The sequence below is a fragment of the Moschus berezovskii genome, chromosome 23 (genome assembly GCF_049115385.1).
Source record: "Moschus berezovskii isolate FMDL1 chromosome 23, NW_MosBer_1.0, whole genome shotgun sequence".
Lineage (NCBI taxonomy): Eukaryota > Metazoa > Chordata > Mammalia > Artiodactyla > Moschidae > Moschus > Moschus berezovskii.
Window position 1 is genome coordinate 27601273 of NC_142482.1, and position 13105 is coordinate 27614377.

Sequence of the window (13105 nt, forward strand, 5' to 3'; positions counted from 1 at the left end):
CGCCACCCCCCTGCCCCTGCGAGCCGGGCCGGGGAGCGCCGGGCGGCTGCGGCGCGAACCTGCTCGCGCAACCCTGAGCAGCTCTGGGCAGCCGTGCGTGAAGCCAGAACTCCGGGCGGGAGGGAGCCGAGGGGCGGGGAGCCGAGCTGGCATCAGCCCGCTCCCTTCGAGAAGGCGAGCGCACTCGCCGCTTCGGCCGAATAGCTGATCGGGGTACCGGGGGCGGTCGGGGACGGCGGAGAAGAAGTGCTGACTTGGGGGTGGGACAGCCTGGGGTTGGGAGGTGCAGACACACGGAATCGGGGGAAGGGGGCGTGTTTTCCGGGATTCGGGACCGGGAAGGAGGGGGGATACTCTGGGGGCGGGTAGATGGCTGGGAGCTGCAGGGAAGGCAGAAGGAGTGGTGTGCTCTGGGGTTGGGGTTCCCTAACGTCGTGGAATAATGCAAGGGGGAGAAAAAGTCTGCTCTCGGGCACGCCGGGGGACGCGGGTTGGAGCGGCTTCTTCAAGAGACCGAGGGGGAGGAAGGGGCGGGAAGGGAGGGACGGATGGTACTTCCACCCGCCCCCCTCAGCAGCCCGGCCCCCGGGGCGTGGCGCCGCTCCGGCCCGCCCACTCCCCGGGACCATCCAGGCAGGGCCTGGCCCGGCCGGACTCGGCCCCCGCACACTCCCCTACCTCCGGCGCCCTCCCCCGTGCCACCCGCCGCCCCAGCCGCGTCCGGTGGAGAAGAAGCGGGCGCAGGGCCCACACGCCCTCAAAACTTCTTGCAAGTTCACTCCCACGCCTCCCGCCCCTTCGACTTCCAGCTCCCCGGCCGGGAAGGCCCATGCCCGCCACGGCCCCTCCCGCCTGGTTACATAAGGTCTCGGAGAAGCCGCCCCCCGGCCCGGGCCTGAAGGGAGGGGCTGGAGGGGCTCCCAAGCTCCGCGGGCAGCGCCGCCCCGGCCATGCGCCGGACGAGCCGGGCCGGCTAGACGGACGGCGGGGCGGGTGGCAGTGCGGCGCACACGGTCTAGCTCCCCTTTCCAGCCGACACCCCCACCCGGCCACCCACCTGCCTCGCGGACCCACGGGATCGGAGCAGCGGAGCCTGGGTCGGGAGTTCCGGACCCTCCGCGCACCCCTTGCCCCCCGGTCCCGCTCACCTAGCTATGAAGGTCAATCCGTCCGCCGCCCGCGCCCCGCGACTCCGGCAACTTGTCCCAAGTTCAGGTGTCGGGCCCGAGAGCTGCGCCGGCCGCCCCCTCCCGGGCTCCTCCGGCTCCGCGCCACCGGGGAGGCCCGCCCCCGTCCGCCCTGCCCTCTGCCGTCGGCGCCGCCGCCGCTCCCTACGTCCAGCCCGCGGCCGCCGCCTCCGCTGTCACCGAGCCCCGCGCCCGGCGCCGGGGCTCCTGCTGTCACTCGGCACTCACTTCCCGCCGCGCCCGGCAGAGGGCAGCACCCTGCCCCGCGGCCCCGCCCCTCCCGGCTCCGCCCCGGCCCGCCCTACCGCCTGTCGGCCTGCTGCAGAGCCCGCTGGGAAACGTAGTCCTCCCTGCTGGGCGACGGCTCTGCTAGGCACGTCGGGATTTGTAGTCCCACCCTATGGGCTCAGGCCTGTGCTGGGACTTGACGTTTAATTTGGAAACTTTGCTCCACTTGGTTTCTACCCCTTTTGCAAGTTTTCTCTTTTCAGGAAGTAATGTCACGAACCACAGATCATCACAATATACCCTTCGGCCTATTTGACCCCAATGAGAGGCGTGCAGTGTGCTGGCTTTCCTGGAGTCTAGGAAAGAGGTAGGGTCCCCCTCTGTGTCAAATCTCATCCTCCTGGTTTGGAATGGGATACCAGACATGGGTCTTGAGCATAAGGGACGAGGTTGATCAGCATGGTAAAGGAAATATGACTGTAAAATGGAACCCACCTCCTCTCCCATCATGAGTTCTCCACTTATACGCGTTCCCCACCTAGACCTTATTAGCTGGAGCTTGCAGGTACAGCACTACCATGTTGCTGAACAGAGAAGTTTCCTGACCTTTTCAGGTCACCCTCCCCTGCTGGACTTCACAAGATGCTCCTAAAGGACCCACATCTGTTACAGTGTGCATTGTCCTCCAGCCTTCTTCTGAAAGCTCCCAGGGCAAACTTGATCACTGATAAGGAGGAAGAAGCCTAGATTTAAGACACATGGGACCCCTAGTCACACTGCTAGTGATATGTGTGGTGTAACTCTGGTGGTGGTTTGGTAAATTAGGTCAGCAGAGCATTTTGGATTGTCCCTTACAAAGGAATGCCCTGCCTGCATGCCACTACCACTGTCTTCCCTCTCTAGAGAGAAGCTGTGAAAAGATTCCAAAGTTTGAGGGGTACAGGGCCCACCCCCAAGCCTAACTCGTGCCCTATTTCTCTTAGAATCTCAGTGACCCATCACGAACCTCCTAGAAACTCAGGGACAACATGGTCCAGTAGAGCAAAGTTGCCTCTGACTCTTTTTGTCCCGTTCCCTGAGCCTTACAGGCTGCAACTGCCCTCTAAAAACAACAGGATGGCCGACGTGGAGAAGAGCTGTTTATTGTTAGAGAAAGTCCAGAGTCCAGAGAATGGAGGCTATATGAAGAGAGGAAGTGCAGAGAGAACCCCCTGTAGGGTGGAGTGTCCAGAGGGAGCAGGAAGCCCGGGAGTCCAGGCGCTGAGTCTAGGCGGCTGTGGCGAAGCCCACCCTGTTGTTGCCCAGGTCGTAGACGGAGTAGTATGACCTGAGAAAGACGTCCCCAAGGATCCACAGGGGCTGGCCATTCTGGGAGGGTATGTAGGTGACCTCCACCCCCAGGATGCAGTAGGTGTCATCATTCTGCACAACACACAAGGGCAACACTCATTCATCAGCTCACAGATGGACGGGGCACTGCTCAGCCCAGAGCCCCAGGCCAGCAGCACAGGTACAGAAAAGGATGAGCCAGAGTTTCTACCCTTGAGGCCTCACAGGCCAACTGAGCTGCCAGAGTGGGGCTGGTTGGAGATTCTAGTGTGGCTGAGGACAGGTTGCAAGGGCCCTCCCTCTGCAGGATCTCCTCAACTCCTGGTAGTAGAGCCTTGGAGCCAGATCAACTTAGGTTCAAACCTTAGCTTCACCCTGACTAACTATGTAGCCTTAGGCCAATGAGCTAACCTCTCGGAACCTCCAAGTTTTTACTTGTAAAATAAAAATTTGTATCTCCGTCATTAAATGTTATGACGAGTCATCAGGAAAATGTAGAGAAAGTGCTTCACTTGGTAGCTGACTCTTGTAAGTGCTCAACAGAGAGCCAGTGCCTCGCCCCCTTAATTAATAATAATTGTTAATAATAGAGGATTGCTCTGCTCTTTCACAGCCTGGTTCCAGAGAAGGGGGTTTAAAATCCATGAGAGGGGAAAAGAAATCAATGCTGCAAGGAAATGGCACAGTTAAGGGGACCGAGTGTTTCTGGCTCCTCACAGCTTCCTCCCACCCCTCACCCACCTCCATCCCCGATCTTGTGCCCACTGGCTCAGCCTGCAGGAACCAGGACTTACATTGAGGATGTAGGAGGCAGGTGGCAGAGGGAACTGCACGCCATTGATGACAAAGGTGAGGGTGGGCAGGTTCTGGATGTTGTTACAGTCCACAGGAAACTGCAGAAAGGAACAGCGCCCGGGTCGCCTCATCTCCCCACTAAGAGGACCTGCCAGCCCCATCACTGCAGCCCCTGGGGTCCTGGGCCCGAGCCCCAAGGCCGCCTTTGGACTGGAGGCTGCCACACCAATACTGCTGGTGTTACCCATCAGGACTCGTGTACAGAAGCTCCAAGTCATAGAAGCTGCTGTTCAGAGGGTGGGTTGTGGGGGGCCTGAGTCATCTTTCTCAAAACATGCCTCTTTCTCGAATTTCCCCCATGAAAGTTTAAATCTACACCCCTTCCCTGCAAGTGCCCTTTTAAAACAGATCTGATACACCACTATGTGTAAAATAGATGGCTGATGGGGAGCTGCTGTATAGCACAAGGTGTTTGGCTGGGTGCTCTGTGGTGACGAGAGGGGTGGAATGGCAGTGGCCGGGTGGGAGGTCAAAGAGGAAGGGAATGGATATATGTATGCCTCTAACTGATTCTCTTCATTGGGCAGCTTTACACAGCATTGTAAAGCAACTATACCCCAACAAAAATTAAAATAAATACACAGGTCTGTAGAAAGTATATCTCATCAGCCCACCAAAATTAATGAGAATACCTTAATTATGCAAACCCTTTGGTAGGTTCAGGAGGGGTAAGGATGGGGACAGGACCCTGCCCCATCCACCTTCCATGGTGGAGGTGAGGGAGCTCCAGATTCAAGAGTTACTCTTTGTCGTTCTCGGGCTTGGTCCCACATTCTAGTTATTTAGCTCTTACTGAAAAGCCCAGAAGGTGTTTAACCTGTTTCCTCTAAGAGGTTGAAGCTAAGAGGAAATTCTGCCTGTTAGTGACCTCCCATACCAGCACAGGCATCTGGCCCCCTGAATCAGCCTTCCGGCCTCCAGCCAGCCCCCGCCCCAGTCATCCTGGGGCCCCCACCTCCAGTGCCAGGAGGCAGCGAGAAGCACGGGGGCCAAGAATCAGGCTATTCCTGTGCTCCCAGGAAAAACCATAAATGCCCCCTGGCCTCTCCCCGGGAAAGGGCACGCCTCCGCCGCATGCACCTGTCCATACTGGTCCTCCTGGGCCCCTGTGGCCTGCAGAAGGGCACTCAGGAACTGCTGGGGCACCGTAAGCAGAGATGTGCCGGTATCCACGATGGCCTGGCAGCCTGCGGAGCACCAGCCCGTGGCCTGGCCGCCAATGAGGAACCTGAATGGTGAGAAGATGGGCAGTCTCAGCACCTCCCGGCTCAGGGCAGCTGGGGGATGGGCCTCAGCCACCAAATCAAGGTGCACCTCAGGAAGATAAAGATTCTACAGAGGTCAGTCCAGGCACCCCCCAGCCTCATAACAGAATCTGTCCAAGTCTGCCTGAATGGCCATGTATTCTGTTTCTAAAAAGTTCCACAGATAGTTCTAGAAAGACTGATGGCCAGGGCTATTGATTCGTTGTAAATACTTTGAGTAAATTAGTCCCTCCCCCCCACACACCCCAGTTTCTAATCTCTAAGGCCCCAGGGTTGGATGACAGGGTCTGAAATGTCTGGGATTCCAGACCCTGCCTCTTCCTGTGTTGTCCCCACCACACCCACCTTCTCCAGGCCGACCAGGGTCTTGAAACCCCAAGACAGACCTGGATGTATGTATGCAACATCCTGCCCGAATGAAGTGCCCACACCCCTGGGGCCCACCACAGACTCACTCCTCAACGCCAATCTGCCAGTACAGCTCCTCAGTGACGGGGGCCCAGTGGATCTGCCCCGTGTACAGGCATCTGTCCACACCCCCAAAGATGACTGCTCCCCCGTCCTGAGAGCCCTGTTGGCTGCAGAATGTAAAGCAAAAGGTGAGTCAGGAAGTGGCTGTGGGAAAGGCAAGAAAATAGAAGTCCTGCTATGGCTCCAGACGGGGGCTCCCTGAGGATAGGACTGTGTCTCCCCTCAGACTGGGGTTCCCTGAGGCAGGGCTGTGTCCCCTCAGACTGAGGTTCCCTAAGGGCAGACGTTGTGTCCCCCACATCTGACCAAGGCTGGGAATTCCCAGTGCCTCCGGCTCTCAAATGAGGCTGCTCTACCAAGTACTTCCTCTGGGAAAGCCTCTGGTCGTCTGGCCTGCAGCCCTGTCCCACTTCTCTTCTCTGCCTCTTTCACTTCATGCTGCTGGTGGAGCGTGTCAGCAGGAGCCTGATGGGGGCCCAGTTTGTTTTTTTTCTGCTGGAATCGGAGGGAGGAGGGGCCCAGGAGGAGTGGAGGGCACGACCTCAGACTCCCTGTTAGACAGTAGACGAGCAGGAGTGTGGCACTGGGCAGTTATCCTCTAGGCTAAACTCAGAGTACTTGTAAACAGAGGTCAGCAACCTTAGTAACAGGATAATACTGTTGAAAGTCAGGTTCAAATGACTAAGCCCCGGAGAGTAGATGTTGACTATCTCTAGAAGGTGGTTGTCTAATTCTTCTAATTCTACAGAGTAAAGATGGAAAGTCCCCTCCAGGCCACCCACCCCTTCCCACCGCTTGGCTCCGGGGCCCGTCCACGTAAATAACCACGTTTGCTCATGTTTGTGGTAAGAACAACAATTTGTTCGAGTTCACGGTGGACTGAGGCCAGAAGACCTGGCTAGAACAATAGAGCAAAGGAGATGGAGCAATAGATTATTACATAAAAGAGGTGTCCAGGTAGAAAACATTTGGTCAGAAGGAAGTGAGCTCACTGCGGCTCTGGGCAGGCAGTCAGCCCTAGAGGTAGGAGAAAAGTGAAAGTGTTAGCTGCTCAGTCGTGTCTGACTCATGGCAACCCTGTAGACTGTAACCTGCCAGGCTCCTCTGTCCATGGAATTCTCCAAGCAAGAATACTGGAGTGGGTTGCCATTCCCTTCTCTAGGGGATCTTACCCACCCAGGGGCTGAACCCAGATCTCCCTCATTGCAGGCAGATTCTTCACCATCTGAGCCACCAGGGAAGCCCCATAGAGGTAGGAGAAGCTGCAACAATGTTCCAAGCAGAGTTCTGCCGGAGGAAGGGGAGATTCTATCTTGCCCAAGAAAAGCAAGGAAGAGACAGAGTGGGCTGGGGACAGATGCAGGGATGGGGAGCGCGGGAAAGGAAGAGTCAGAAGCCCAGGAGGAAAGGTCCAGCAAATGCCTGCTTGGAATGCCTGCCTCCAAACTCCAAAGTGTTTGAACATCAGCCGTCCAGGCCCATGGAATCTAGTGGGCTGGGAGCCGGGGACTGCCAGGTAGTTCCTTACCTGCTGAGGTAGAAGCTGAAGATTGGGCTGGAGAGGGCACCCTCCTGCACCATGCCCTGAAGGACGGTGGTGGCCCCATCCACGGACAGGGAGGGGTAGGCCATGCCCATTATGCCATCGAACTTCGCATAGAGGAAACTGGGACCCGGCTCGGTCTTACTCAAACCGAACTCCTGCTTGGGGACCTGGATGCCTTGAACCTGCAGGGGACGCAGAGGATGGGAAGTGATGAATGTAACTCCACACACCTCCCTCTGGATCCCCCTCCTGAGACCCATCTGTCTGTTCTTCATCCCTCCCTCACTTCTGCCACCTCTTCTTGACAGGTTTGCGAAAGCCACTTTCTCTTCCAAGGAGCCACCCTCACCTGCTGCAGCACCGCCCACCCCAACCTACTTCTCCCCGAGGCTTTAAGCTCCTTAAGGAAAAGGAGCAGGTCATCCCAATCACTCTGTGTCCTCGGTACCTGGCACGTGGTGGCCCACAGTGAGGGGTCAATTAGTGAATGGATGAGCCTTTTCTGGGCTTTTTGGCTGCACCTCACAGCGTGCAGGATCGTAGCTCCCTGACCAGGGATCAGCCCCCTGCACTGGAAGCTCAGAGTCTTAACCACTGGACCACCAAGGAAGTTCCTGGATGAGTCTCTAGTGTTATGATTTTCCAGCCTCTATGGTAGAGCATGGGCTTCCCTGGTGGCTTCCCTCCTGCCAATGCAGGAGACATGGATTCAATCCCTGGGTCAGGAAGATCCCCTGGAGAAGGAAATGGCAACCCACTCCAGTATTCTTGCCTGAGAAATCCCATGAACAGAGGAGCCTGGTGGGCTATACAGTCCATGGGGTTGCAAAGAGTCAGACACAACTGAGCAACTAAACAGCAACAAATAATGCTAGAGCACTGGGCGCCCCATGTGTTTCAGAGGCCTCTGTCTAAGTCTCCCCATCAGACTCTGAGAACTGTGAGGCTGGAATTGAGTTCACAGCCCCAGATTGCCTTCCCCATATCCTGGGAAGAGGTGAGGGCTCAGCCGGCAGCATTACTCACCGTCAGAGTATCATAGCCTAAGGTGCCAGTGAGGCTGCCGCTGCCATACTGCAGGGAAAAGGGCTGCTCATTGGTGGAGTAGGTGGAGGACAGGCTGGGGTTGAAGCGGGTGTGGCTGGCTGCAGGGAAGGGAGAATTCAGGAAGTCATGCTGGCCCCCTCTAAGGTCTGCAAGGCCGCCCACTTGTGTCCCAGCCTGTCCTCACATCCTAGAGCCTCAGCACACACGCACACATACTTCCACCTGCCGGCCAAGGAGTCAGGCGACAGCCAGCATTCCTGGCATTGAAAGACCCTTAAAAACTGGGCAGCCTTGACCCCAAAGTTCCCCCACCCCCAACCCTAACATAATCACAGAATCTTCAGATGCCCTAGGATGATGACCTCCCTAGGACTGTAGTGTGGGCAAGTTGTATAGTATCTATCTCCATCTTCCTGGCCCCCAGCAGATCTCCTGATATATGGCAAGTGTTGAGAAATTACTCATCAGATGAAGGAGTGAATGGACCTCCAGGGTATTCCTTGACCCTCGCCTCACCCCGAGGAGAAGCTGGCCACACCAGGATCCTGAGACAGCCTAAGATGGGGCCAGCGAGGGACCTTCTGGACTAGAGGTGTCAAGACCCAAACCCCAAGGCTTTGGCAGGGGCCAGGGCTGCCCTCGGAAGTGAATATCTCCCAGTGACGGGAGGAGGACTACCTCTATGTCCTTCTCCCGGGTCCTTGGGAGAGTTCAGTAAGAACTTAGTAAATCGTGGTGGGGGAGTAGCAAAGAAAGAGTGTTGTAGAGTGGAGTGGGCCAGAATGGCATCGCCCAGAGTGAACAGCACGGAGTGGAGTGAGCTGGGCTAAGCTGGAGTAGGTGAAAGAATATGTCCTGGTAATCAGAGAGGGCCACCCAGGCTCATGGCCAGTTCCTTCCCTCTGGCTTGGACATGTGCTGTGTGACACTGGACAAATCCTTGGACCTTTCCAGGACTGGAGCTCCCTGCCCACCCCACCTCTCCACCCCCCAGCAATCTTTACAAAAGTGCGGCCCTTCCCCAGCAGGTGTCAGTGCCCTCCCCGGCCCAGCCCAGCACTCACTGCAGGCCTGGCTCTGGCAGTAGACAGAGGGCACCCACAGGTTGGAGGAGCCGGTATCAAAAAGGACCAAGAAGTTCTGTGGCGGCGTCCCAATGCTGATCTCGCCAAAGTAAGCAGCCTGGGTGGGGAGGAAGGGACATGGGGCAGGCTCTTAGCTCTGGGTGGGGGTCAGGGGGGCGGGTCCTGCTTGTGGTGGAGGCATTGGAGCCGGTCACTCTGCCGCTCTGCCCATCAAGCCCAGCCTTCTCCATGGCCAGAGCAGCAGAGTGGCCAGCCCCACAGCCCACACCACAAGCAGGGGCCCAAGCCTGCCCTCCACACTTGCCCAGAACGCACAGGCCCTCAGTCTGAGCCCGCCTAGGGCAGCAGCAAAAGTCTGCGTGGACTCAGCTACCAGGTCATCAGGAGTCCCTCCGTGCTTTCTCAGGCAATGAAGTCTCTGGGCTGGCAGCAGGTCTGAGAGACAGGGCAGCCTCCGGGGGCGAGTGGGAGGGTGCAGAGAGGGAGAGTGCAGCTCACAGCCCAGGCCTGGCCCTCAGCCTTTGGCAGCAGGAGGAGGGGGAGCCCCAGAGGAGGGTCAAGACTCACGTCCATGTAGCCCATGGGCTCGGTGGCCACGCTGAAGCCACCGAAGCGGTACTTCTGGGCCGGGTCGTACTTGTAGGTCCGCAGGAAGTCCTCCAGGAGGCCCTTCTCCTTCATGGTCTCACGGATGGACTTAAATTTCTTCAAGGGGATTCTGCAGAAGGGCTGGGATCAGGGCAGGGCCTCCCTCTTCCCTACTGCACCTCTAACATCCCAACCTCTCTCTCCATCCCAAACTGCCTCTGCCTCCCTGTCGCTCTGTCCCAGATGCTTGTAAGCATCTGTCTCCCTCTTTCTCCATTTCTGTCTCAGTCTCTGGCTCTCTCTGGCTCTTTCCCCCTCTGCCTCTCTTTTTCTCCCTCTCTCTTTCTCTTTTTTGGAAAACTCTTCTCAGGATTTGCTCCAAGACTCAGAAAACAGCTACCTTCCCCCAGGCCTGCCCCGACCTCATCCCATGGGTCGTCATCCTCTCAAATACCCCATCAACTCTTTCCCAGCAAGGGGAGAGGAACTGTAGACATTACCCTTTGCAGGATTTGTGCGGTTTGTTTGTTTGTTTTGGCCGTGCTGCGTGGCTTGCTGTATCTTTGTTCCCTGACCAGGGATTGAACCCATGCTCTCGCAGTGAAAGCACAGAGCCCTTAACCACTGGACCACAAGGGAATTCCCAATTTGTGCATTTTTTAAAAAAGGTTTCAGAGGGACTTCCTTGGTGGTTCAGTGGTTAAGACTCTGCTCTCCCAATGCAGAGGGCACGGGTTCAATCTCTGTTTGGGAAACTAAGATCCCACATGCTGCACAACACAGCAAAATAATAATAAGTTAAAAAGCAGTACATAATTGAAAAAATAAAAGGGCTTCAGAGATGGCAAAGTTAACACCAGAGGGAGTCCCCCGGTATGGTGGCCCTCAGGCAACTGGCACCAGCTGGATGTGACAGAGCATGGACCCAGGGGAACAACACTAGCCTGGGGACTCAGAAGACAGGCTCCTAGTTCTTCTGCTCCGTGTCTGGCCTGGATCAGTCATGCTCCTCACAGGAGGCAGGGACCATGGGGAGGTTGGCTTGAGTGGTCCGGAGCCCAGATCAGCCTCTGGAACTGGATCTCCTGAATTATGGGTTTCTGCCCGTGTCCTCCCAGACCTGCCCGCCTCCATTGCCCAGGGGTCTCTGCCAGTGGCCCCAGGCCTTGCTCCAGGCTTCTGAATTCCTGCTTCTTTCCCCATCTCTTCTCCATTCCCTCAAGACCCTGCCTTCTCCAGAAATTCTCTGCTAAGACCATTCATCTTGAGATATGAAGGCTGACAATTGCTTCACACCAACACAACTCCAGAATTTGCATATTCAAAGAAGTTTCTGAGAGGAGCCAACTTTCCACCAGAAAAAGTGCCCCTTTAATGGTGCAATCGCAGGCAATGTGGTAGGCTGGGCGCCCTCTTGATGTCCTGTGAGCCTGGCCGCCTCATCCCCTTTTCCCTGACACCTCAGCATATAGAGCTTACGTGACTGGTGTTTCTGCTTAGATGATTTGGCATCTGTCAAATAAATTGGGGGGCCTTAAGGAAACTTCTAGCAAACATCTCCCTATCTAGAAATAATTGTACCAGCCTTTCAAGGCCTTTTATTTTTAAGGCAGTAGTCACCCCTACTCTCTCTGTTTCTGGTCTATCCTTTATCATCAGTGGGGGAAGGGATGGTGCTTCTCCCTCCGACTGGAAGCTTCCTGAAGGCAGAGGCCATATCTCTTCCCACCCTGAGATCTGTCTAGTGCCGACTCAGGGAGGCTTCCTTGCCTCAGAGCAGAAGCAGGTCAACCAGAGAGCTTCCGTGTCCCTTCCAACACGTGAGGACAGCAGAACGATTGGGGGTATGTATATGAACTAGGAAGAAGATTCTCGAGCAGACACCAAATCTACTGGCACCTTGATCTTGGACCTCCCAGCTTCCAAAACTTTGAGAAATAAATTTCTGTTATTTATAAGTCATCCAGTCTATAGTAATTTTGGGGGGTTTTTTTACTTGTTATTTTCCATTGGGGTATAGCCAATTAGGGCTTCTCAGGTAGCTCAACTGGTAAAGAATCTGCCTGCAATGCAGGAGATCCTGGTTCAGTTCCTGGATGGGGAAGTTCCCTTGGAGAAGGGATAGGCTACCAAATCCAGTATTCTTGGGCTTCCCTAGTGACTCAGAAGGTAAAGAATTCACCTGCAATATGGGAGTCCTGGGTTCAATTTCTGGGTTAGGAAGATCCCCTGGAGGAGAGCATGGCAACCCACTCCAGTATTCTTGCTTAGAGAGTCTCATGGACAGAGGAGCCTGGCAGGCTGCGGTCCATGGGATCGCAAAGAGTCGGACATGACTGAGCAGCTAAGCACAACACAGCACATAGCTGATTTAACAATTTGTGAGAGTTTCAGGTGGACAGCAAAGGGACTCAGCCAGGCATGTACATGTATCCATTCTTTCCCAAACTCGCCTCCCATCCAGGTTGACAAGTAACATTGAGCAGAGTTCCCTGTGCTATAAGGTAAGTTCCTGTTGGTTATCCATTTTTAATGTAGCAGAGTGTACACATAGATCCCAAACTCCTTAACTATCTCTTCCCCAGTCCTTCCCTCCTGGCAACCATAAGTTTGTTCTCTAAGTCTCTGACTCTGTATCTGTTTTGTAAATAAGTTTATTAAAAAAAAAAAAAATCTGCCAGGGCTCCTGTCCCAGCATTCAGGTCCCAGACTCACTTGACCAATGCCGCTGCCTCCAAGGCCTGGAGGCAGACCAAGGCCAGTACCATCCACTTCATGATGCTGATTCCCAGCTGGCTGCAGCAGAGAGGCAACTCTGAGTTGTGCTGTCGCAATGGAGTGAAAGCCTGAACACTCCTTCATCCTTTATACCTCCGGGGCCCAGCCCAGTCCCTGCCTCCCTGCCCTGGCCAAGCATGGTCTCAACCCTGGGTGTACCCTGGGCTCCCTGTATCAGTCATTTCCGTGTGTTTTCCTTTGTGAGGGTGGCCTCAAAGGACTTTTCATCCTATTGACTTTTCAGAACAAGCAGTGGAGGCCAGGAGGTGTGAGCGATAAGAGATCATACTTGCCGAAAGATGGAGTAGCAAAGATGACTTATTTGCCCAGGAACCAGAGGTGTGAGCTGGGCATTTTGGGGTGAGGGCCAGAGGAGGGCAGAATGAGGGCTGTAGGGTCTATAGGCAGCTCTACAGACAAGTCCGTAATTCCAAAACTTCGGAACAAAAAAACTCTGTTGTGGGGCTGTCCTGGGCATTGTAGGATGTTGAGCAGCATCCTTGGCCTCTACCCACTAGATGCCAGTAGCAGTCCCCCAGTCGTGACAACCAACAATGTCTGCAGGCAGAGCCCAGCATCCCTTTCAGGAGCAAAATAGTTGAGTATCACTGGTCTAGAGGTGATTCATTCAAAGATTTTGACTTGAGTCCTGCTTCAAGTACTCCCAAGCCCTTGAGGGATGCAGTTAGGGTGTCTGGGGGGTGATGGGGTCAGTAGCTAGGATAA

General features: G+C 55.5%; 1 protein-coding gene across 1 annotated transcript; it reads right to left on the minus strand.

Annotated features, from left to right (window-relative positions):
* Positions 1 to 2681: 2681 nt before the first annotated feature.
* Positions 2682 to 12387, minus strand: PGC (progastricsin). The gene is made up of 9 exons (XM_055406774.2): positions 12317 to 12387; positions 9581 to 9731; positions 8993 to 9110; positions 7908 to 8026; positions 6864 to 7063; positions 5320 to 5442; positions 4680 to 4827; positions 3539 to 3637; positions 2682 to 2837 (listed from the first exon to the last, which is right to left on the minus strand). Exons 1-9 carry the CDS (start codon positions 12376 to 12378, stop codon positions 2682 to 2684), a joined length of 1176 nt encoding a protein of 391 aa, XP_055262749.1. The 5' UTR covers positions 12379 to 12387.
* Positions 12388 to 13105: the final 718 nt, after the last annotated feature.

Coding starts and splice junctions, on each gene's coding strand:
- PGC (XM_055406774.2), bottom strand. CDS start 12,378: ATGAAGTGGATGGTACTGGCCTTGGTCTGCCTCCAGGCCTTGGAGGCA. Junction 7,064..7,907: donor TAGGCTATGATACTCTGACG/GTGAGTAATGCT, acceptor CGTCCCCTGCAG/GTTCAAGGCATCCAGGTCCC. Junction 3,638..4,679: donor AGGAGGACCAGTATGGACAG/GTGCATGCGGCG, acceptor TCCTTTCTGCAG/TTTCCTGTGGACTGTAACAA.